Source organism: Marmota monax, unplaced genomic scaffold (genome assembly GCF_021218885.2).
Source record: "Marmota monax isolate L192 unplaced genomic scaffold, Marmota_monax_Labrador192_F-V1.1 WCK01_AAM20220418_F8-fsc00007, whole genome shotgun sequence".
NCBI classification, from domain to species: domain Eukaryota; kingdom Metazoa; phylum Chordata; class Mammalia; order Rodentia; family Sciuridae; genus Marmota; species Marmota monax.
The window spans coordinates 7,489,692-7,514,042 of record NW_026692781.1 but is presented as its reverse complement, the minus strand read 5'-3'; the positions used below and the strand labels follow the sequence as shown (position 1 = coordinate 7,514,042).

Here is a 24,351-nt window from a genome sequence, read left to right as displayed (position 1 = left end):
AAACCTGCTCCTAGCATTCCTTCAGGACACTTTCAAAACTGTCATAATAGGTGAAACTCAAAGGGTAGAAGAAGAAAAGTTGGTGACGTATTGCTCAACAGCTATAGCCAAATCTATTTGGCACCCCCCCAAAAGAGACAGACAAGCTGAAGAGATATTCCTATTTAACAACTTCTTCGAACAACAAATTGTCCTGAGCACTCTGGACGGAGTCTTTTGTCAGTCTCCATCATCAGTAAGGGAGGCTCTTCAGACAGATGCTGTGCCTACGCACTGTGGAGCAGGGCTCTCCAAAGTAGTCCCCAGAAGAGGAGCAGCCATTGCTTTGCAGAGGTCAGCCATGGATGCTACTAAATTTAAGGTCCTCCCAGTTGCACCTGAAAGGGGCTGGACTCCCTGCTCCCTTTTCACCTAGACAGGTGAGATCACATCTTCTACCCATTCTGCCATCCCCACCTCACCTACTCTCCTTTAACTTAAATTCCATTGAAAAACCAAACAAAATAAAGGCAGAGAGTTCCCCAACCTGTGGTGGGACTAAAGGATTTTGAAAAGGTTCTTCTACAGGTTCCATGTTTGTCCAAGCATCAAATAAAATTTTACCTAGCGCCTAATTTGAACAGTAATCACAAAAGGAGATAAGGTAGGTTTAATGGTGAAAAGAAAAGTCTTGAAACCTGAAATGATAATTAGTATTACCTTTTAGAAGTTGAGTGGCATTGTCTTTCTTAGCATGATCAAAAAATAGCAAAAAAAAAGAAAAAAAGAAAATGCAAATATGTATATATTTAAAACTTTGTAATATATGCCAATATAACAAATGTTTTTACAAAGGACAAACCAGACAACATTTTCACTACACAAAACATTTTCATTACATTACAAAACATAAGGTTCAGTGCATCGCACAAAGGCTTTATAAAGGATTCTTTTGAAAATTGTTTCCAGAGGGGAAGGAATCGGCGAATGAGTTTGGCCAAATTCTATTGTTCTATTGTGTGCATGTGCCAATGTGTAACAATAAGTCCCACTGTTGTGTATAATTATAATGCACTGACAAAAAAAAATTATGTCCTTGTTTCAATGCAACTCAAGACAAAGATAGTGATTTGTGGTGAAATGATGGTGGGGAAAGGTGTGTGCACTCTTGAGGAAGGCATCAAGGGAAAGTGAGGTTCTGGGTCACTGTCTATTCCAACTCCCATCCTGGGGTATGTGAAACAAAACAAAAACAAAGAACTCGGCCCTGTGTCATTCTTCAGATAGAGAGGTCCCAAGCCAGAAAAAATCTCAACCTTTTAGAATATTTCCCTAATTTTTTTACATATAATGTCCAGGGTTTGTAGGTGTACTTAGAAGATAAAATAGGAAGGATTAAGTCCACTCCATCTTGTCCATAGTCAGAAAAGTCTAGTTGCCTTTTTGGTAGCAGCTTTTCTTAGGTTAACTGGGTAAACACACTTTAACAACTGTCCTATGAATCAAAAGCACGTGTGCCTGAACTAGAAACTCATTTACAGAGCCACAGTGTCTTCTAAGAGGCTATGTTTCCAGGGACATGGCAACCAATGAGCCATATGTTGTTTATTTGTTAATCACTTGCCAACTCTGGCTTTATTGATAATATCACTTCTGAGTTTCACAGCAGCCCGCAAGGCTCAGCTGTGATAGTTTGCTTCCTCGCTGTTCAGTATTTATCTCGGTGATGTTGATTCTCTGTTCTTTTCCCCATCTGTCACAGAGAAAGAACACCCTATGATTTCACAACTGCATCCATGTGATCCTCCCTCTTGCCCTCTCCACCTCTATCCCTTGACTGTTCAACTTTCCATACCTGGATTTTCCCATTTACTTCCATTCCAACTGAATGAATAGAACACAATCTGTCTGAATATTTCAAAACATCTTCTCTTGCTTTTCAGGACCCATCCCACATTTCTTTGTTTTTCTCCGAACTCACTGGTCACTCCTTAGTGACCACCTCATTGGTCTCAGCTTCTTTTAATAGTTACTCACATTTCTCCTGAACTTTTCAAATACATACTTCTTTGGTGGTTCTTCAATCTTGAGGCTTTCAATATCATCTATGTATTCATAATTGCCAAATTCATATATCTAGCTCAGACTTCTTCCCCAGACTCCAGAGTCATCTATCAAATTTCCTGCTTGGCATCTCTAGCTAAAGGTTTGCTAGATGATGCAAACTCAACAGATCCACAGCCGGCTCCTCTTTTTCTCCAAACATGCCTTATCTGTTACAGCCTTCTCCAGCATAACAGATGACCCCACCATACTTCCAGTTATCCAGTCCAAAACCCTCAGAATAATCCTTGACTCTTCTCTTTTACACATTCCCACATTTGATTCATGAGCAAGTCCTGTTAGTTCCACCTGCAAAATACACCTACCTCTTCTCACCCTCTTCACTGCTGTCACCCTGATCCAAGCCACCATCATTTTTACCTGCCTTATTGCAAAGATTTTCTAATAGGTCTCCCTTCTTCCACCACGGACCCACCCCCCACAACATCTTCTCAACATTATGATCACAGTGGTATTTTTAAAATGTAAATCAGAGCTCATTCCTCTGCTCCAAACCATTTAGTGACTTCCCATTTCACTCAGAGTAAAAGCCAAGACCCATATGATAGCTATCAAGTCCCTGCATGATCTGCTTATTCCCTCTGTTGTGACTTCTCCTACTCTTTCTCTTTACAGAAAAGCCTAAATATAGCCTCTTCACTGGTCTTCAAACAATTTATACATGCACCCATTCCATTGGCCATTCCCATTTCTGGGAATTCTGACCCTAAATGTATACTTGGCTAACCCCTGGCCGCTTCGCTCAAAACACCCTCCCACTAGACCCTATTCTGACCATACTTCATCATCCCTACTAGCATTCCCAATCTCCTACTGCATTCCATTTGGTTTTGTTCCATAACACACATCACCTTCTTTACATATCATATAGTTCATTTGTTCATTCGATTTACTGTTTATTATCTACTTCCTCTGTTAGAAACTAAACTCTATGAAAGCAAGGATCTCCTGTTTTTCTCACTGATGAATCCTAAACACTTAGAAGATGTTTCCAAGACAATCAGTAAACATTTGTTGACTGCAGAAAGTAATAGAAGTGAGATCATGTAGCAAGTAAGTTTAAAAGACTTTGTGAAACCAAAATCAAGGCTCCAAATACTAAAAGTCTGAAATTCATTCACTTTATTCAGAGAAGAAATGCACTCATATTACACATAAAACTCCAATAATTTTGGTTATCTGGATTCTAATTTCAAAGGATTAGAAGTAATGTTTGTGCAGGAGAAGGAGATGAGACAGAAATGTAAAGGGCAGCCAACAAGAAGCAACAGCTTCTGAGCATCAGGAAGGAGACAGTAATAAAACAAAAGCAGGCAAAACCTTAAACATCACTGAGGGCTTGGGGCTGGGGTTGTGGCTCAGTGGTAGAGCGTTTGCCTAGCACATGCAAAGCCCTGGGTTTGATCTTCAGTACCACATAAAAATAAATAAATAAAAATAAACGTATTATGTCCAACTACAACTAAAAAACAAATATTTTTTTAAAAAATCACTGGGGGCATTTGAAACACATAATCTACATGCTTCAAAAATCACAATATTATAACACAGAAAACTGATGTACTTTCCATATGCTGAGCCTCAATCATCAAGTAAAATAAAAAGATATTCAGATGCCTTAGCAACAGTCACACCAAATAAAATTTAAGTGTTTCTAGCAGAATTATTAAATAATTCTAAATTTGGATAACTGACTGGGAGATACTTGTATGAAATTAACTTTTCTATGATGCTGGATAACTGAAGAATCACTACAAATAACCATGTTTGGCTTTCATCTATTTGTTTATTATCATGTACCCACAAATAAATCTTATATTGATCAACTTTGAGATTTTAGCAGCATTTCAGAAGTCTACGTAACCTGAGGTTCTTGTAATCTAGAAATCATGCACAGAGAACCTTGATCAGCCAGTATGTGTGGGAAATGGTATGTCTCAGGTGGTGAAGTAGAATTAGGGTTAGATTACAAGGTGCACATCTGGACACAGTGATTTGAAAGAGGTACCAGGCTCTTACTATGTGCATGTTTCATCTTTATATTTGGGTTAAGAATTTCACTTCCCTAGGAATTCTATATTTGAAATATAATCATTTCAGCAGGGCTATCACATTCAACTCTTTCACGCATTAGTTCAGGTTACTTTATAAATGGTTAGGAAATTCCAGATCATAAGACTCTGAACTATTAGATGCAAGATGGAAAGGGGAGTAAGGCACAATGACCCAGCATTCAGAGTCCACCACCACAGACAACCCAAGATGTCTATCTTACTTTTCCTATTTAAGTGATTGGCTACAAGACAGATACAAGACATGGGCTGACGGGGAAAAGGTCACCCCAAGAAGTCTGGACAAAGGGGGGACCAGGATGAATCAACAAGGGATACCTGAGCAGATCAAGTGGGTTGAGAATGGCTCCTTGCAGGGCCCCTGGAAACCTGCCTACTGGGAACAACAGTGTGAAGGGTAAGAGTTGGAATAGAGGTCATCCACCTACCACAGGACACTGAAGGTGTCCCAGGGGTCTTCAGGGATGTGAGGGAAAGTGCAGTGGGCGTGTAGAGGGCTGGAGGTACAGGGCCTTGGGCACATGGAGCACTCTTCCAGTTTGCTTACATTCACCCTTCAATTGGGAATTCAAGCCAGCCTTCTTGGACATAAAAATTCTTTCATAAGCAGACTAGCTAACTTTCCTGTCCTGGGTGATACCACCTACCAAGCAAAATTTGACACTTTCAGTTATCAACACAGAGTCCTACAGAAATAGATGAGACATATGAAGTGAGGTCAGACCTATCTCCTAATATATATTTGTTAGTTTTTTTTTAAGTTATTATTGACAGAAGAGGAATAGACATGGCTACAAAGGCACAACAAGGGGGAGTCTGGTAGAGATGGAACACTTCCATATCTGGGTTATGATGGTATTTACATGAATCTACACAAGGGATAAAATTGAGTAGAATTGCACATATGTGCGCCCATACACAAGTGCACATAAATCCTGAATAAACTCTTGTTCTAGTTTGGATGTGAGGTGTCCCCCAAAAGCCCATGTGTGAGAAAATGCAAGAAGGTTCAGACAAGAAATGACTGGGTAGGAGAGTCTTAACCAATCAGTGGATTAATTCGCTGACAGGGATTAACTGAGTGGTAACTGAAGTGGTAAGGTGTGGTTGGAGGAGGTGAGCACTGGGGGCATGGCTTTGGGGTATATATTTGTATCTGGCCAGTGGAGAGATCTCTCTTTGCTTTCTGATCATCATGTGAGCTGCTTCTCTCCACCACACTCTTCTGCTATGATGTTCTGCCTCACCTCGAGCCCCAAGAAATGGAGCTGGCCTTCTGTGAACTAAGACCTCTGAAACCATGAAATAAACTCAAATAAACTTTTCTTCCCTAAAATTGTTCTGGTCAAATCCATTAGTTACAGCAGTGAAAAAGCTGACTAAAACAACTCTATATGTTGAACTAATGTCAATTTCCTAGTTTTGACATTGTCCTATAATACAGTTCTACAAGATGATACCATTGTGGGTCTGGGTTGCATAGGACCTCTCTGTACATGTTTTTGCAACTTCCTGTAAATCTGTAATTATTTAAAATCAGAAACATGTTTTTTAAAATGATTGTTGCCAGTTTGATTCGTTACTTTTAAATTTTTAAAAAAGTCACAAAACCTGAAGGGACCAAACTTAGTAAGATTTTAATGACATGACTAAATTGTGCTTCTTTAGTCCTTTTATCGGAACTGAAGGGACTCATGTTAGACTTTCATGGATCCTTAGTTAAAGGAGTTTCTGCACTACGACAGTAGGATATGAAACTCAACCTCTAGTCAAATGTCCACTTCCACCACTATAATGCCACCTGTGCTGGCCCATAAGTCATAGTGCGGTCTCAACTACCTATTTGGCATCTAAACATTAGTGTTTTGTTTTGTTAAAAATATATTTTTTTTCTTTTCTCATATAATTCCCCTTATTTTCATTATTTTAAGTTTCTCTTTTAATTTTTTTGACATCACTCTTATAACAATCTCATCAATGAAATTTCTCCTATATAAAAGTATAAATAAGTAGAAAATCAATTGGATGCCTATCTTGTTTATCCCAATTCAGAAGAAAATAGATTCAAATGTTATTCTGTTTGTAGAGGCATTCTTATGTGGCAAAATGTTACTGCAAAATTATCTGTAAAGATAAAAATCAATAGCAAGTGAATAAAGAAATCTGAGGTTAGTTCAACTAAAATGGAAAGAAGAAAAAAGCTCCCTTTTAAGTTATTTTCCACTATTTTAAAAATCATTCCAGTCTTTTTTTTATTTTGTCATTATTCACTCTCCCTTCTTACCAATGCCTCTCTTTCCCCAAAAGTGATAAAAATTTAAATTTTTAAAATTATTTTGACTTTGCAATTTGACTACTTTCAGATAATCCGAAACAATATCAAGTTAAGTAAAGTCCACTTTTGATTTCTATCAGCTCCTCTGAGGAGCAGCTTCATGGCTGATTTGTCCCATGGATATTTAAAGTTAGAACTTCTAATGATAGAGACAAAAAATAAACATGTTAATTCTATAAATTCAAAGGGTTTTTAAATTAAATTTGCTTTGACATCCATAGCATGTTCAATGTTGAATTCTAAAATGAATCTCTAAAGTTGTTAAGATAAATATCCAATGAAGTACCAAAAAGGTAGGAGGCAAAGCAATAGAGATAATGTAAAATTCAATTGAGGGAAAGATAAAGTGCATTCACAAGCTGATAATGTACAGTTACAGCACAGGAGATGAAAGAGCACAATAAAATTATATTCCATTCACATTCACCCAGTTGGGCATCAAAGTTTGGCTATGTTTGTAGATCTGCCTTATAGATAAAACTGCCTTATTAAATTTTTCCCTTGGTATTTTCTGTAACTGTATCTGTTATGTCAATAGAGGATTCCCTTATTTATTCTTCCATGACCTTATCTAAGTTTTAACCCTGGTCTAAGTTTTTAAATTATTTTAGGGAAATAATGTGAAAACCTAGCTACTAACTAGATAGAGCTAACTTTGCAATTAGATCTTCAAATATCATCAAAGAATATTTATGAGTCTGATGTACATATGGCACCCTTACATCAGAGTCTCACTATGCTCAATTTGCCTTCAACTTTTCACATGAACATATTGCTATATCATAGTGAGGAAAATATGATAAGAATTCAATATAAAACATATCAAAAGGCTAATGATTGATAGTAATAGAAAAATCATTTAAGACAGCAAAGTCTTTGAAATTGTTGGGATTTCTAGGTGTATTAGGACAATTTTCTTATTCTAATGCTTTAGTCTGACAGGCCTAAGAGAACATTGACTCCATAGAAAGACTAGACAAATTCATCCCTGATAAATATAAACTGGCTAAATATAGAAACAAGAAGCCCAGCCTAGGTCAGGGATGGTCACTACTATACATCCACAGTCAAACACACACACGCCATATCTTTATAATCTCATTTAAACATAGTTCTTTTCCTGATCTGAATGGTAGTCATCCATTCTCTAAGGGTAACTTTCTTTTTCCTGAAAAATTATGATAAAGAAAAACTAAAATGGAGAGTATAGTTTATACCTTTAATAATATTTAGTAAACCAAAATTCCAAAGAGCCTTTATTTATCACTGTCACCATTTTATGAAATTCCCTGTATTTGTCACCAAAAATAATTATTAATAAGAAAATAATACAGTATGGGTATTTTTCCAAAATAAGGCTATTTGTTATCAAAGAAAAAGGGGGCACCATATTCATTCAGCCTGGATCCCCACCACAAGCACCAGCCTTATGCTATTCTATAAAATACTTCACCCACCTAATTAGAAAAGCCCAGACTGCACTAATTTAAATTCAAATGAGGTGGCCTCTCAGTTCATTTATGGTCTCTAATGAAATGTTCCTTCTGGAGGAAGACCTCTCTGACCATTCCCTCTCAGTAACACCCTCAGTCTCTTCCCCTTTTCTCTGCTTAATTTTCCTTGCTGGCATAGAGGAGTATGGATTTTCTGCATACATTCTTCTGTCTCCCTGTCCCCAGATCTCTTACCTCTGGCTTCATGGCATTTATTACCACTTAGCTTTTCCCATTTTTTTTTCACTCCTGTATTCCTTCCAGCTGGAAGAGTATCCATCACATGCTAAGTGCTCAAAAAACGGCTTTCAGAAGACTAACTGAATGAAGGAATATCTTCTCTAGTACTCCAACCCATGAGGTTAGAATCCTTGTCCATGTTTCTCACTAACCAAAACCCTGCAAGAGTGTCTGGCACAGAAGAGCAGAAAGTTCATCTGAATGAACCAATAAACGAAAGTAACGACTAAGAGCTCAGCCTTTTCCTACAACACAGTCGGGTCCACAGAAGCAGAAGAGAGTCTGAGATAGGAAGGAGGCAGCAAGGAGAGAGTTGCCAAAAAAAGAATGGCAAGGCCACAGAAGGCGAGCTGTCCTATATTCCAAGTTTGTAGAGTTCATGAGGAAAACAGCAGAATTCAAGAATTCAACTTTTTCTGTAGCATATTCAACAACCAACCAACAACTGCCCAACAAAGGAAGCAGTCAATGGAGAGAAAAAGCAACCCTACAGAATGGGAGAAAACATTTGCAAACTATGTATCTGATAAGGTGTTAATATCCAAAATATCTAAGGAATTCATACAACTTCATAACTAAGAAAAAAACTGATTAAAAATGGGCAAAGGACCTGAATACATTCTTCCATAGAAGTCATACAAAATGGCTAACATCGCTGATGAAAAGATGCTCAACATCACTGATGATCAGGGAAATGAAAATCAAAACCACATAAGATTATCATCTCCCACTTGTTAAAAATTCTATTAGCACAAAGACAAAAAAAGGCTGGGGTTGTGGCTCAGTGGCAGAGCACTTGCCTCTCACATGTGAGGCACTGGGTTTGATCCTCAGCATCACATAAAAATAAACAAACAAAATAAAGAAATTATGTCCATCTACAACAAAATAAATATTTTAAAAAAACATGTTGACAAGGATGTGGGAAAAAAGAAAACCCCTGTACACTCTTGGTGGGAATAGTACTGGTACAGCCACTATGGAAAACAGCAGGGAGGCTCCTGAATATCAAAAATAAAGTTTCCACATGTTCCAGCAATCCCACTTCTGTGTTTAAAGCCAAAGGAAAGGAAATGAGTATATGGAACAGATATCTGAATTCCTGTGTTCACTGAAGCATTATTCATGACAATAAATATTTGGAAACAATGGAAATATCTATCAGCAGATAAAAGGGTAAAGAATGTGCAATGTATGCAAGTGTACTTGTGTGTATGTGTATTAAGAGATACGTACACATGGGGGATATCACTCATCCCTAAAAAGGAAGGAAATCCTGACATCTGTGACAACATGGGTGAACTTAGAGAACATTATGGTAAGTGAAACAAGCCTGGCTGAGAAAGACCAACACCACCCAATCTCACTTCTATGTGGGATGTGAAACAGTCAAACTCATAAAAGCAAAAAGTGGAATGGTGGTTGCCATGAACTCAGGGGAGAGGGAAATGGGGAGATGTTGGTCAAGGAATACGAAGTTTCGGTTATGTGGGATGAATAAGTTCTACAGATCTCACATACAGCATTGTGACTGTAGTTAACAGTATTATATTGTATATTTGAAATTTGCTAAGATGGTAGATCTTCAGTGTCCTCACTACACACACACGCACACACACACACACACACACACACACAAAGGTAACAACATGAAGTGATGAATGTGTTAATTAGCTTGATTAAGGCAGTTATTTCATAATGTATATGGATATCAAAACATCAAGTGTACTTCTTAAATATGTACAACTTTTATTTGTCAATTACACCTCAATAAACATGAAAGAAATCGATGACTAGAATAAGTCTACCCAAACACCAGGCAAGAAATAAATGCCTTCATTCAGGTTTTAAGCAGAATTAAAATTTCACATAATATCAAGAATCAAATTATTAACTTGCAAGTTAATGCTTGCTTGCCATTGAAAGTCTTTTCTATTTGTTTTCAACATCCTATTAAATCTTTTCTAAGGGCCTTTAAAAATTATTCCTCTATTTAAACAAAAAAGAGAATCTTGAACTTTTAACCAACTTATAGGTAATATTTCTATAAAGTAGGTCATCCTATTTGATATGCTTACATTTTATAATCAATTTTAGTCAATAAAGCATTTTTAGAAAATTATGTCACTCATGCTAAGCATCTTAAGATTATATTGGTGCAATTGACATATGCTCCCGGTTTCCATTCTTACAGTTAGAGGGGCCAACTCTGTGGCAAACCCTACGGGTTCTTGATCACACTTTGTCTGTATGTTAGAGTAGCACCAACATTCCTCCTTCAGAATATGCCCTTCCCCTCTCATCCCCACAGAGAAGAGGCGGACCATGGCTAAGGCACACCTTCTTGTTTGGCTAACATATGAAGATATAATCTCCCCCTCAGTTTGGCTGACTCCAAAGCCATGTTACTCTTCATCTAACTAATAACACAGAATAGCTACAAGCCAGGTATTTACTGGAAAATATTACTTCAAAACCATTACCACTAAATTTTAATCAGTATCAATGACTCAGACAGGGGAAAAAAATGTATCTATAGTGGATTTCCTGGAAAAAAAAAAAAAGCAATCCATCTATGCCTAAAATAACCCAAAACCTTTCCTTGGCTTAAGTCAGAAACCTATGCACTCTCCTGGTCCTGGATATTAGTCCTCCTTAATATCCCTTTAGCATTAGGCTGCATTGAAAGAGCCTTATGGAACCCATTGCCGGATTCACCACAGAGTGGTTGTTGAGGATACTGTTCATTACACTGCAAAGCAGCTTCTCCATGAGGCTGAGGGGTTAAACAGGTCCCAGCACCAGCTTCATTAATCATTCTTCTCCAGCTGGACTCATTTCACTTTGGAAACACTAAATAATGAAATAATTGTGCTTCCTTCTTTTGTTGGCCATGAGAAATTACAGCTTAAATGCTTGTATTCGTAAAGAAGAAAGGTTTGAAATTGATAATCTAAGTATTCCCTCTAAAAAGCCAAGAAAAGAAGAGTGAGTTAAACCCAAAGTAAGGAGAATAGGGGTAAATAATAATTAGCAGAAATCAATGAATTTCTCAAACCACAAAGAATCAACTAAAAGTTGATTCCCCCCCCCACTGAGGAGCTCCTAGGAAGAATGATCTAAAAGAATAATAGATATAAATTACTACTATGAGATAAGAAAGTATCATTATAACAGATACTAAAGACATTAAAAGAACAAAATAGAGTACTCTAACATTTATGCCAATGAATTTGATAACTTAGATTATTAACTTAGATTAGATGAACAAACTCCTTGAAAGAACTTATCAAAACTGGCCCATGGGGCTGGGGTTGTGGCTCAGTGGAAGAGCAGTTGTCTAGCATGTGTGAGGCACTAGGTTTGATTCCCAGTGCCACATATAAATAAATAAATAAATAAAGGTTCATCAACAACTAATAAAAATATTTTTAAAAAACTGGCTTAGGAAGAAACAGGAATCTGAATATTCCTCTTTCAATTAAAAAGATTGAATCTGTCATCAAAAAAACTATTCACATGTATATATGTAATACCAGCAGCTCTGGAGGCTAAAGTAAGAGGATCGTGAGTTCAATGTCAGCCTCAGCAACTTAGCAGAGCCCTGAGCAACTTAGCAAGACCCTTTCTCTAAATAAAATATAAAAAGGGGCCATTGATGTGGCTCAGTGGTTAAGTGCCCCTGGGTTCAATCCCCTATACCAAAAAAAAAAACCTCTTCACAAAGAAAACACTTAACCCAGATGATAGACATTTTTTTAAAAAAATAGCATCACTCTTCTATACAGTTTTTTTAAAGAGGGGAAAAACAGAAGAAAATAAATCTTTCTTGATTTATTTGATGAAGCCAAAATAATACTGATATTGAAACCTGAAAAATTACAAAGAAAGTTAGAGCCTCATATCTCTCACTTATAGATATTAAAAGAGCATTCAGATAACATTAGTAAGATAAATAGAGAAATATATCAAAATTATAATTCATCATGATCAAGTGGCATTTATCCCTGGCAGGTGAGGTTACTTTAACATTTGAAAATGAATCAAGGTAAATTCTCTATATTTACAAAATAAAAGAGAAAAGAAAAATCATACATTCGTCTCAATAATTTCAGTAAGGGGAATGTGCTAAAAGAAATAAAAGAAAAGAAAAAGAAAAATATCATGGCAAAAACTAACATAATGGCAAAATATTTAACTCTTGCCAGGGAAGGTGGTGCATGCCTGTAATCCCAGCTACTCAGGAGGCTGAGGCAGGAGGATTGCAAATTCAAAGCCAGCCTCTGCAACTTAGCAAGGCCTTAAGCAACTTACCGAGACCCTGTCTCTAAATAAAATATTTTAAAAGGGGGGGATTTGACTCAGTGGTTAAGGGCCCCTGGGTTCAATCCCTGGTACCAAAAAATACATATAATATACTAAACTCTTTTCTATAAGACAAAAAAATCAAATAAGGATATCCACTCTCATCCCTTTTCTTCAATATTGTCCTGGAAGGCCCAGTCAATGCAAAGAGGTAAGAAAAATAAATAATAAAGACATAAAGATCAGAAAGAAGAAACCAAATTGCCATTATTCACAGACAAGGTAGTCTACATAAAAATCCTGAGGACTCTACAAATCAGCTGCTAGGATTAAATGACCTCACCAAATTTACATCACTAATAAAATCAAAACTGTGATTTAAACCTACATACTCTGGTTCCCAAACTCTTAACCCTTCTACCACACCCCCTCTGCTTAGAGATGACCATGTAGCTACACTTATCTTAGCCCACAAACCTCAACACAGCAGATATGAGAAGCCTCATTTGAAGATTTGGAGTCAGAGTTCAGGAAGATTAATAACTTGGTAGCTAAGGGTAGAAATCATATGGCTAGTGGGTGGAGGTTGAGGACATTGAATACAGATCCCCTGACCCCAAAACAGAGCTGATTCGGATATATCTGTTTTCAGACTAAAAGCAGAAAATGGTGAGGAGGCCTCGGGTACACCACTACATGTATGTGCCCTGTGTCTGAGGGAGCTGAGGGCTGGCTAAACTTTCCTTCCCTAAAATCCTAGGGAGAGCAAAATCAGCACCACAGAATTTAACTCTGCTTATATATTATACTGTGTTGTCCTCAGTCAAGATAGATAGATAGATAGATAGATAGATAGATAGATAGATACACACACACACACACACACACACACACACACATATAGACAGATCACCAATTGAGATACACACACACACACACACACTTATAGGGGGAGGGGATGTCATGTTCTCCTGTGGATTTGGGGCCACAAAGAGATGTCCCCCAAGAAGCTGCAAATAGACAGTTGTTGAGCATTAAACTTGAAAGATAACACATTGCTCACATCACTAAAAGAGATTCCTTGATATATGTGCCTCATAATGGAACTAGATAACACTTCTGTTGAAGCTTTCTTACCAAAAAATCAAACCTGAATGTGATCAAGCTCTAGACCAAGATACCAACTGGAAAAAAAAATTTTTATTTATTTTTATGTGGCGCTAAGGATCCAATTTATAGGAAATATAGGAGACAATGGGACATGTTAAAAGACACCATGGGGTACAATTAAATATCAGACTATAAAAAAGACAAGTTTCTTTAAGAAATTCATCATGAAAAAGAGAGAGAGAGAACCCAGACCTAGAGACAACTTAAAAAAACTTATTGAGATCCTAATAAAAACTGCAAGAAAGCAAGTTATGAAATAAATGGAGAAATTTAATATTGATTGGACATTTGATAGTAGTAGGAAACTAATGTCAATATTTTTTTAAGGTTTAACAATGCTATTGTTTTCTTTATAAAGAGTCTTTACCTTATACATGCTGAAATACTGACAGATGAAATAACTCTTATGTGTGGGATTTGCTTCAAAATAACCCTGGGGGCAGAGGGGGCAAATGGCATATAAATATAGTAAGATTGGCAGTGAATTGATATTTTTGGATAGGGGAGGGGTGGTACAAGAACATACTATTCTCTTTCCTTTTTATATGTTTTGAAATTTTTCTTAATAAAAATGGATTTTTTTAAAAAAGTAGATTAGAATAGAGCTAGGAAATGTCATTTGTTTCAAGAAAAGGATTCACCAGAGCTAGGAAACAGAAGGAATAGCAGAAGCAGTTGTTGGCAGAGCCCATCTGGGCCCTCTCCCAGGTAAAGAGGGTAGGTACAGGAACCTGACTACAGAGTTGCAGAGGTCACCTTGAGGAGGAGGATGCATGTGGCCATCTCACCCTGGTCCCATTATCACCTTTTCCAGTCAGGATACTGCACTGACGATGGAGATGAGATGATGAATAAAACACAGGGACCAATGTCAAGGGATGCAAAAGGAGAAGTAAACAGGCCATTACCATGGAGTCTGCTTTGTGTTGTGTTATTAGAGTTGGACAAAGTGTGCTGTGGGAGCACTTTTGACCGCCATCTAACTGGAAGAGGTGACAGCCACACTGTCCTGAAGCATTTCCAGAACTGCTCTGATTAAAATTGAATTCCTGGACTCTGTCACTCTAGGAAAAGAATGCACTCAGCAGGCCAGAAGACCTGCTGGCAGCTATGCTTCTTAAGAAAACATGAAATGTGCCTCTGGTAACCACTGGATTTCCCATGCAGCTTGCCTAGAGAAAGACTACTTAGCCAAAGGATGTGAGTGTCCACTTCTCTGACATTACAGATTTTACTGTCAAATTAATGAACTGATTTTTAAAGTCTCTGAGAGTCTGGTGTCTATCCCCAGTAGATGCATTTATTCTCCATGTGCTGACAAATCAGGGTTGTAAGATTGCAAGGTCAGCCCTGAGCCCTAGGGAATTTACCAGGGTAATGTCAACCCTGGGTACCTTCCTGGGAGACATCAGCCTCCCCCAGAGATGAACTTCTGTTCTGCATGCTTCTTTAATCTTCTATACTGCTCAAGGGTGGGCCCATGTCTGATGTTTCTTTGATATTAAACTTGAAATGTCTGAGTCATCTTCTCATACCATGTGTGCTACAGAGTATTTTGGTGTTAACAAATTTGTTCCTTAATTTCCTTCATTCTCATTCAATCACATCAAAATAGCTAACATAACTTCTATTTAGAGTAAGTCAGATGCAAAGAGACAGTCCAAGAAGTATTTTGTAAAGGAAACACAAATACTTAAAAATTAATTCCTTGGCTGCTTTTAAAAGATGACAACCTTTTCCACACTTGATCATGTTAATTTCATCTTCTTCTTTATGGCTGTGACAGCCAGTGGTCCTCAAGTAATCCACTGAGGACTTCCCTCCAACCTATGCACAACTTCTAACTAAAGGAAACAAAACCAAATTGTGAATTCCTTCCTTTAAAAAGACAATTTATTTCACCTCCAGTGGTTTTACTGTCAATCACTTAGTAAGCTTCTTTCATTTAGAGAAAAGGATGGCAAATTTTTTCTATAAAGGTTCACATAGTTAATATTTTTTTATTTTTTTTTTAGTTGTAGATGAACACAATACCTTTATTTATCTTTATGTGGTTCTGAGGATCAAACGCAGTGCATCATGCATGCTAGGCAAGCACTCTACCACTGAGCCATAACCCCAGCCCATAATATTTTAATCTCTATGGGCCACATGTCTCCCTTGCTGCTACTCAACTCAGCTACTGTAGCATGAAAGCAGTCACGGACAATATGTAACCAAGTAAGTGTGGCTGTGTTTCAATAAAACTGTTTATGAACACTGAAATTTGAATTTTATATAAATTTCATAGGTCACAAAATATTACTTTTCTTTTTATCTATTTCTAACCAGTCAGGAATGTAGCCAGGAAAAGTAACCCATGCCTGTAATCCCAGCTACTTGGGAGGCTGAGGCAGAGGATCGTAAGTTCAAGTCCAGACTAGCTGACTGTCAGGAACTGTCCACGGGTTGCATGTGGGTCACCACACATGGAAGCCTCATGGATAGAGATATCTGGTGTCTGGGAATGACCAGTGGACATTTCCTCTGCTCAGTTGCCCAGGGACAATGTGAATCTCTATCCACTCTGCCACGGCCCACATAGCACCTGAGATAGGTGTGACCTGCCAAGATGTCAATCAACCTGCTGACTGCAAGACATCCCAAAGCAAAATTCCACCCTTGAAATCTTATCCCTGCCTTTGATGTAATCCCCTAAATAAACCACTGGAGCCATTTTGTCTTTGTCTAGTTCCAGAACCCATGTGGACTAGATCTATCAGGGGCTTCAATTTTTGTAAACATATTTCTGAGTATTTGTGTTTTGTTATTCACTAATTATTTGAGATTTTAAGCTTTAGGATGGCTCACACCCTCCTGGACAGGAGAAGAACCCCCAATGAGATGCTGGCCATGACAGACTTCCCCACCCCACCCCTACCCACTCAATAGTTGACTTAGCAAGATCCTCTCTCAAATTAAGATGTTAAAATGACTGGTGCTGCAGCTCAGTTGTAGAGCACTTGTCTAGAATGTGCAAGGCTCTGGGTTTGATCCTCAGTAACATACACACAAAAAAAAAGAAGAAAGTAAAAACCCTTCTTAGCTCTAGAGATATACAGGCAGCTGCCATATCTTGCCCATGGGCCATAGTTCTCAGACCCCTGCTCCATCATGATGAATACCAGCAATGATTCACCAAGACATATGTGAATATATGTGGTCCCTTTCACTTCATAGCGCTTCTTTACCAACCATGAGATCTTAAGTTCATAGGCTGAAAAATTAAAACCTTGTGGGAAAAATATTTTCACTAAAAGTAAACAATGTTCAGCACATTTTTAAAAATGCTATCTTAGAGTTTTGTTGCTGTTTGTAAGAAATATATACACAATTTTCTAAAAAAAACACATAATGCAATCTTACATATCTTAAATCTCAAACAGTTAATCATCTCTGTGATAAAAAAATATTACAAAATCTAAAAGATAGTAGCAAACTTGCTTTGATTCTCAACGTGTCTGCTGAGACTTTTTCCAATGGTTTATCTATTTAAGTATTTGGTATCTTTCTGATTTCAAGATCAATAGTTGCAGGCTCTCATCTCCTCAGTCCTAGTCCTAGACCATGAATAGTTCCTACGTTAAACTCTTTGCATTTTCTTTCTTTAATCCAATCCTAACATTGGCATGTTTTCAACACACTTCCCCACATACAAGTTTATGCAGTATTATCCTGTCGATGATAACTTTCTAGGTGTGCCTCACAAAACACTTTTAAGGCCTTATCTTCCTTGTTTGTTTGCCTCACTTCGATTTCATCACATAACTTTTTTAACTCCTGCAACATTTTCTATTTTCACTCTCCTTTTTACTTCCAATTTCTAGATACCCACAATGGTTGTCACTTAAATCATGCATACATTTGAACTATATATCCCACTTATGTTGTGTTCTCAATTAAAAGGTTCCAGCATCATATCCCCAAATGGTACATAGGGGTTCATTGTACCATTTCTTCTTTTTCTGTTCGTACTTGGGAAATGGCCATAATAAAAAGCTACATAAAAATAGGGTGTGTAAAAAGAAAAAAAAATACAGCACACATTCCTATTTTCTAGATTCAGTCACAAGTGGAATTTGTGGTAGGGGAAAAAATTAGCAGATTCCTATGCCACACCTTTGTGTCTCTGCTCAAGCTGTTCCTCTGCCTGGCTTGCACTCCCTATCCTCTGCCTGGTTAAACGTCCCTTAGCCTCTGAGGTCCAGGCAAGAACCCTTGGGAAGCATCCCCCAGCAGACCTGATGACTCTCCTCTGCATTCCCAAAACACTTTACACATCTCCATTAAAGTACCTATCATCACACTGTGGTTAATTGCTTATGCAGCCGTCCTCATACCAAACCCTCTCCTGAGCCCCAAGCCAATAAGCATCCTCACTGCCCAGCACAGTGCCTGGTGGGAGGCAGGAACACTGCACTGCTCAGACATATTGAGGACAGTGAAATTCCACTGAGGGACTTCCGGGCTTCTCTAGCCAACTTCCAGCAGCAGCAGCATTCTCAACCTTTCCCCTTGCTGAAAAAATAAACAGATATATCTAAGTAAAAATGCAACTTCAAAACATGTTCCCTGAGGCCCTCTTACAATGAGACTACCACTACTAAACTACTTTTCACAGGAATTCTGACATCAACACTGCAGAAGAGGCAAGGTCATCTTAATACCATAAAATAAAATGTTTGCATGGCACCTCACAGTTTTCAAAGCATTATAGTTTTTCTACTCTTCCATTCATCCACTTATCCCTGGGAGGTAAACCCAAGATAGCCCTCACCTTCTTTTTGAGACACTCAAGGAAATAAAAATGTTACGTCCAAGATCAGAATTGGTGATGGCTCTGGGCCTAAAATCCTCAACTTACTGATCTGTCCATTCACCTGCTGTCCACTAATGCTAGGCTCAGTATTTGTAGAAGGTGTTTTGTTTTGTTAATAGTAGGGTTTTCCCTATTATGAGTAGTGGCATTAAATTGTGAAACTGTGTACTAAAAATCCATTCCAAATAAAATAATTATGAAAAGAGAGTCAAATATGTCCCACTTGTATTAATAGTGCTCTGATTTTACCATAAGTACTTATTAACTAAAGGATTTTCAATGCATTATTGACTGCTCAAAAATGACATACCATGCATTTCTTCAAACAGAAATATGCCATTTATTATCTAAAAGTTTCATAAGGAAGCATTACTATTTATAGATTAAGAGCAATATTTATAATTCACTTTTCCTGAACTAGTATGAAGCACTTATCACATTAGCAGCCTCTACAATTAAGTATGCTCTTAGTTCCTCTACATAATTCTCCGAGTTAACCATCACTTCAATTGTCTTACTATTTATTATATGCAACTCTTCTAATATTAGTATGTATTGTTTTAGACATAAATAGGACACTGCCTGCCAAAAAATCTTGCTACTATGTGGTAACTGAAAGTCAAGAATATTTCTCAGATATATTAATTTATTCAAATGAGCTACATTTAGCTTTTCTCTAATTTTTTTTTTCACCAGAGGCCTCTAACAGTGGAGCATGCACAGCGTGTCACACTTCAGATTCTCAAGTTTGATCTGGTTACGAATCTGTTAATAGAAAATTTCAATATGGCAGAGCATACAAAAAAATTCACACAAATGCAAATAGAGATGTCATGCAGATAGCTGCAAGATGTGAATCATTGCCCTTCTGCATCAAACTCCAAAATTCGGCGACAGTTCACTCTGCAAGAATTCTTGCTCAGTTCTTAAAAGTTCAGATGCACCACCTTTTAATCAGGGTAATAAGCTATAATTGCTAACACACTGTGTAATGTTTACTGCTAAACCTGCAATCTGGACAAACAGAAAATTATGCTGTCAGAGCCTAGAAACAACTACAGTCCGCTGTCACACACCGCACCTTCCCAAGAGAGCTGTCGTCGAGAGTTACGTGCTTCACGGTTTTAATATTTAAAGAGTAAGGGTCTTTTCGCGAGAAGCAGGTATTCAGACGAAAGCAGCCTCCCGCGTGACCTTCCTAACACAGACCTTGAGAGAGCGACTGCGGGGGCACAGAGCCGTGAATTTCAGCAAGGGACTTGACAGCTCTGCTGCGTCCCTCACACTTTGTTTTCAAGAACAAAAAAAAAAAGAATGTTACTCTGCACCTGCCTGAACCCCCGCCCCTCCTTAAAACTTAAATTACGTTCACCCCTGATGTCTGAAAAGCCGGAAGATCGTATGTTTCCATTCTTCCGTCCCGTGATGCCAAGAGAAAATAACCCCCACCTAAGAGGGGAGCCTAGAGTCGCAGGGGCGGGGGGCTGCAGCTCTGTCCCCCACTGCGTGCATTCTCCCCACCACGTGTAATAATCTCACGCAGGTGGCATCCCCGAAATGCTGGGGTCCCTGGCTGCCAGCATCTGGGAGGAGGACCTCGGCCCCTCCCCCGCTCGGGGACCCCAACCCCGCTGCCCCGCTGCCCCGCAGCTGCGCCCAGGTGCGGGACTGCGGCTCCCGGCGACCGTGCCCGCGGAGGTCTCAGGACAGGGACAAGGGTAGCGCTTCGGAACCCGGCCCGGGCTGGGGACCCTGCCCGAGATACCTTTTATCCAAGCAGGCGATCCACTCGGCAGAGGAGGAAGAATGGGCAGCGTGCGCAGCGACCATGTTGGGCAGCGGCGCGAGGTGGCCCCGGTAGCAGCGACCTCCCGCGCTCGCTCTGCCTCCGCCTCGGCCTCGCCCGCCGCACAGACCCTGCTCCTCCCCGGCGGCTGCCACAGGCCGCCCTCCCTGCGGGTTCCCGCGTCCTGCGGGGCGGGGGCTGGCGAGGGAGGGGACCTGAGGGGCGGGACGCAGGCGCCCGGAGGGCCGAGCCGCCCTCGCCGCTGCACTGCGGCGCCCAGGATGGGGAGCACCTGGGTCCTGCCCGCTGCGCGGAGGCAGAGGTGGCGACCCCGGGTGGACGGCCACCTGCGACAGGTGGCCCTAGAGTCCCACAAGACCTGGGCCCCACCCTCACCTCCTGGCCTCTGAAGTGAGGAAAGGACAGGCACCACCGGACTGCTTGGGGGTGGGAGGGATGTCAGTGTCTATATATTTTTCATACAGCAAATGCCACAAAAATGGCTGCTGCCTCTCTGTTTCCTTAGAAACCCATTAGTCTTCCTCAGCAGCTGTCAAAACTTGCTGGCGGCTTCTTGCTCACCTTTGCTGTCTTCTCTTTAAAGAGATATTGAGAAAGGGACTATAATGACATGGGAGGGGCACAAGGTGGTCTCTGGCTGTGGAATCCAGAGGATGATTTCTCCCAAAGGTTGAGGAAGGAATGGGGGGGGGGGGCATGCAAGCTTGGTGGGAGGCAGGGAGGAGAGGGAAGCCAGTGAGCCAGAGTGGCCTGAACAGAGGACCAGTGGTGACTGAGGGAATGACAAACTCGAAGTCACTGGCCGTGGACCCCTGACTTGCTTGGGCTTCCACACCTGAATGATGAAAAGAAATAAGCAATTAAAAAATGGGAAGTATTGGGCGCCGCAGCAGAACTGAGGTTTCAGAAAAAGTACCAAGTTCCCAAGGTACTGCATGAACTTGGATAGTTGGCTGGGCATGCCATCCTTCCTCTAGGCAGGAGTGTTGAATGGTGGGCATAACTGCCTGTTTCTTGTAGGTGTTCACAGCAAATGTTATGCCTAGAAGTTGTTCAGTTACACTCTGCCAAAAATCAAATTCACCCATATGGTTGTTCAGGAACTTGGGGAACAACCTGATAATTCCACCAGCTAGGGATAACAATGTTAATATTTTAGTGCATTTCCTTCTAAACATTTGTATTTTAAAAGGATGTAATCATATATGCACCCATAAACACATACATAGAACTCACTGCTTTCATTCAGTCATGTGTTTATATATGTCTACGTAGATAAGAGTATTCACACAGATTTGAAAACATTAATATAGTTTATAGGCTTTCTTGACTTGGAATGCAAAAATGCTTTACATGTTTTTTAAAATCCTCATTGGAATTTTTTACTGGCTACCAAATATTCTAATCTAGTATAATTTATTCGTGCATTTTTAGTGAATTCTCTCACTATGAGAGAGTTGAAGATCTCCGCTGGAAATCTTTTTTGAGTTGAGGACAAGCTGTTAAGACTCATATCTGTTAACAACATGTAGGCCCTTAAATATGTTGCTTAATGTTTAAGATACATTTTTGTTCATCTAAGCAGAGGTTCAAAGTTAGGAATTTGGAGGTAGACAGTGAGTTCAAATTGCAGCTCCCTCTTCCACTAAGTGTTCGTCCTAAAATAAATTATTTAGCCTAAGACTGTTTCATTATCTGTGAAGTGGAGAAATTAATGTATTACACACGAACATGATGCTTGTAGAATATTTGACATAAATGCTAAGCATGTAGTGTGTGCTAACTTTTAGCTATTATTCTCTGTGCAATACAGATAAATAGTATGTGGTCTCTGCATTTCACATGAACTTAGTAGTAAGGATCAAGCATCACTTACACTAAAGGGCCTTCCGTAACATCCATAAATCACAGATTTGACTGTAAAGGATATGAGGGCCAGGTCTCCCTGAGAAATACTAAAGCTTCCCACTGAAACTATTTTAGACTTGGTGTCACAATCTTTATTCCATTTACTCTCTGCCTACCTCTGCCATTCTTCATAAGACACTACAGATACATAGCAGTGGGTAATTATTGCAACATATACATCAACAGCACATTAATAGAGATAGAATAAGGCCCCAATATTTTCCCATCCTTAGAAATTCTATCATAGATTGGGCATTCAGTTATATCATACTGGCTTACATGATTTTGGAGGCTGAACAGTCCCAAGATATGCTTGCTTTGTGGAAGGTGGAGACCCCCAAAAGCTGGTGGTACAATTCAATTTGAAATGGAAGGTCTGAAAACCAGGAATGCTGATGATACAAATCCCAGTCCAAGCGCAAGAGAAGATGAAGTAAGAGTCTCATCTCAAGTAGCGAGACAGGGAAAAATGGAGCAAATCCTTCTTTCTTCCACCTTTTGTTCTATTGAATCTATAAAATCTATCAACAGATTGAATGATGCCTAACCCTTATTGGGGAAGGCAATCTACTTGTTTGAGTTCACTAATTCAAATGCTAATCTCATCCAGAAAAACCCTCACAGACATACCCAAAAATAATGTTTAAACTGGGCACCCCATAACCCAGTCAAGTTGACAGATAAAACTAACCATTGCAACTACTCCAAATTCCTACCTCAATTTCCACTTTCTAAACACTATTTACTCTTTGGGGTGAAGAATTTTAGGTTCATGAGTCTGATCTTTGGTATTTTTATTTATAGTCTGCACTATGGCATCTCACTTTGGAATTTCATATTATTCTACTTCAGTGCCTCAGATGAAGCTTGAAATTTAGCAGCTATGACTTAGGCTAGTGAAAATTGAATGCAGTCAACTTCCTTTTCTACATCTTTGACATTCATTCCTACTCAACCAAGGGAATTGCCTTTCCAAGCAGGCTATTCACCTGGGAGTGGTAAGGATTCCCACACTCATTAGGAAAATACAGCTCTGTGGACCCTTGGGATTTCTAAAGAAGAAAAGTGTAATTAAAACTATCTATCTGATGAGGAAATCCCCACTTAGTGGGTCATAACAGAAAGATTGTGGTTTTGATTGAAAACTTTGATGATTTGTCCACTGGGGGAATATATTTGGATTAAAGTCATTTTTTAAAAAATTATTTTTTGTTGGACACAATATTTTTATTTTATGTATTTATTTTTATGTTGTGCTGGGGATCGAACCCAGTGCCTCACATGTGTTAAGCAAGCGCTTTACCACTGAACTACAACCTCAGTCCCTGAAGTCTTTTTTTTTAAATATATCTTTATTTTATTTATTTATTTTTAGGTAGTGCTGAGGATTGAACCCAGTGCCTCACATGTGCTAGGCTAGCACTCTGCCACTGAGCCACAACACCAATCCCTGGATGAGAATCTTGAAACAATAAGGAAGGGGATATAAAAATGACTAAAAGTGTGTTTAAAGTAATATAAGGGTTATTGTTTTATCTTACTGATAAGGCAAAGTCATAATTGACTCATGCTTAGAACCTCAATAGTTACAGTATTAAATTATGTATTGTGACAGTACTTTTGCAAGTTTTAAAAACAGATTTTTTCCTTTGCTTTGCTTTTTGTATTTATGTAATTATGGCATGTAAAAACAATTAAATCAGAGAGAAGATAACTATTTAATCTTAAATGTACTTTAGATAGATCCAACTTTGGGGCGCTAGAATTAAAGCAACCAAATATCATGAGAGCAAGAAAACATTTGTTTTGGGCTTGTCTTCTCTGGTGATGGTCTTTTAATCTCCAGATGCATAAAGGACTAATTTTTGTATTTCTGATGAAGAGGGAAAAGTTATAGTCCCTTATTTTACAGAAAGATGCAGTCAAGAAGCATAGTTAAAATAAACTGCCAGTTTTAAAATAAATCAGTTAAATTTTGTGACCTAATTACCAATGGAAGCAAGTTCTAAAAGAAAAGAAAAAAAATTCCCCCTCTGGAAGTAGAATTGTATGCTAGGGAA

At 38.9% G+C, this 24,351-nt stretch overlaps 1 protein-coding gene across 2 annotated transcripts in view; it reads right to left on the bottom strand.

The window, feature by feature from the left end:
- Window positions 1–20,500, bottom strand: part of Rapgef4 (Rap guanine nucleotide exchange factor 4) — a 288,628-nt gene extending 268,128 nt beyond the window's left edge. For both annotated transcript variants that reach the window (XM_046447277.2, XM_046447278.2), the window contains exon 1: window positions 20,342–20,500. In XM_046447277.2, coding sequence (XP_046303233.1) covers window positions 20,342–20,406 — 65 coding nt within the window. In that variant the 5' untranslated portion in view covers window positions 20,407–20,500. The remainder of the gene's footprint in view (window positions 1–20,341) is intronic.
- Window positions 20,501–24,351: the final 3,851 nt, after the last annotated feature.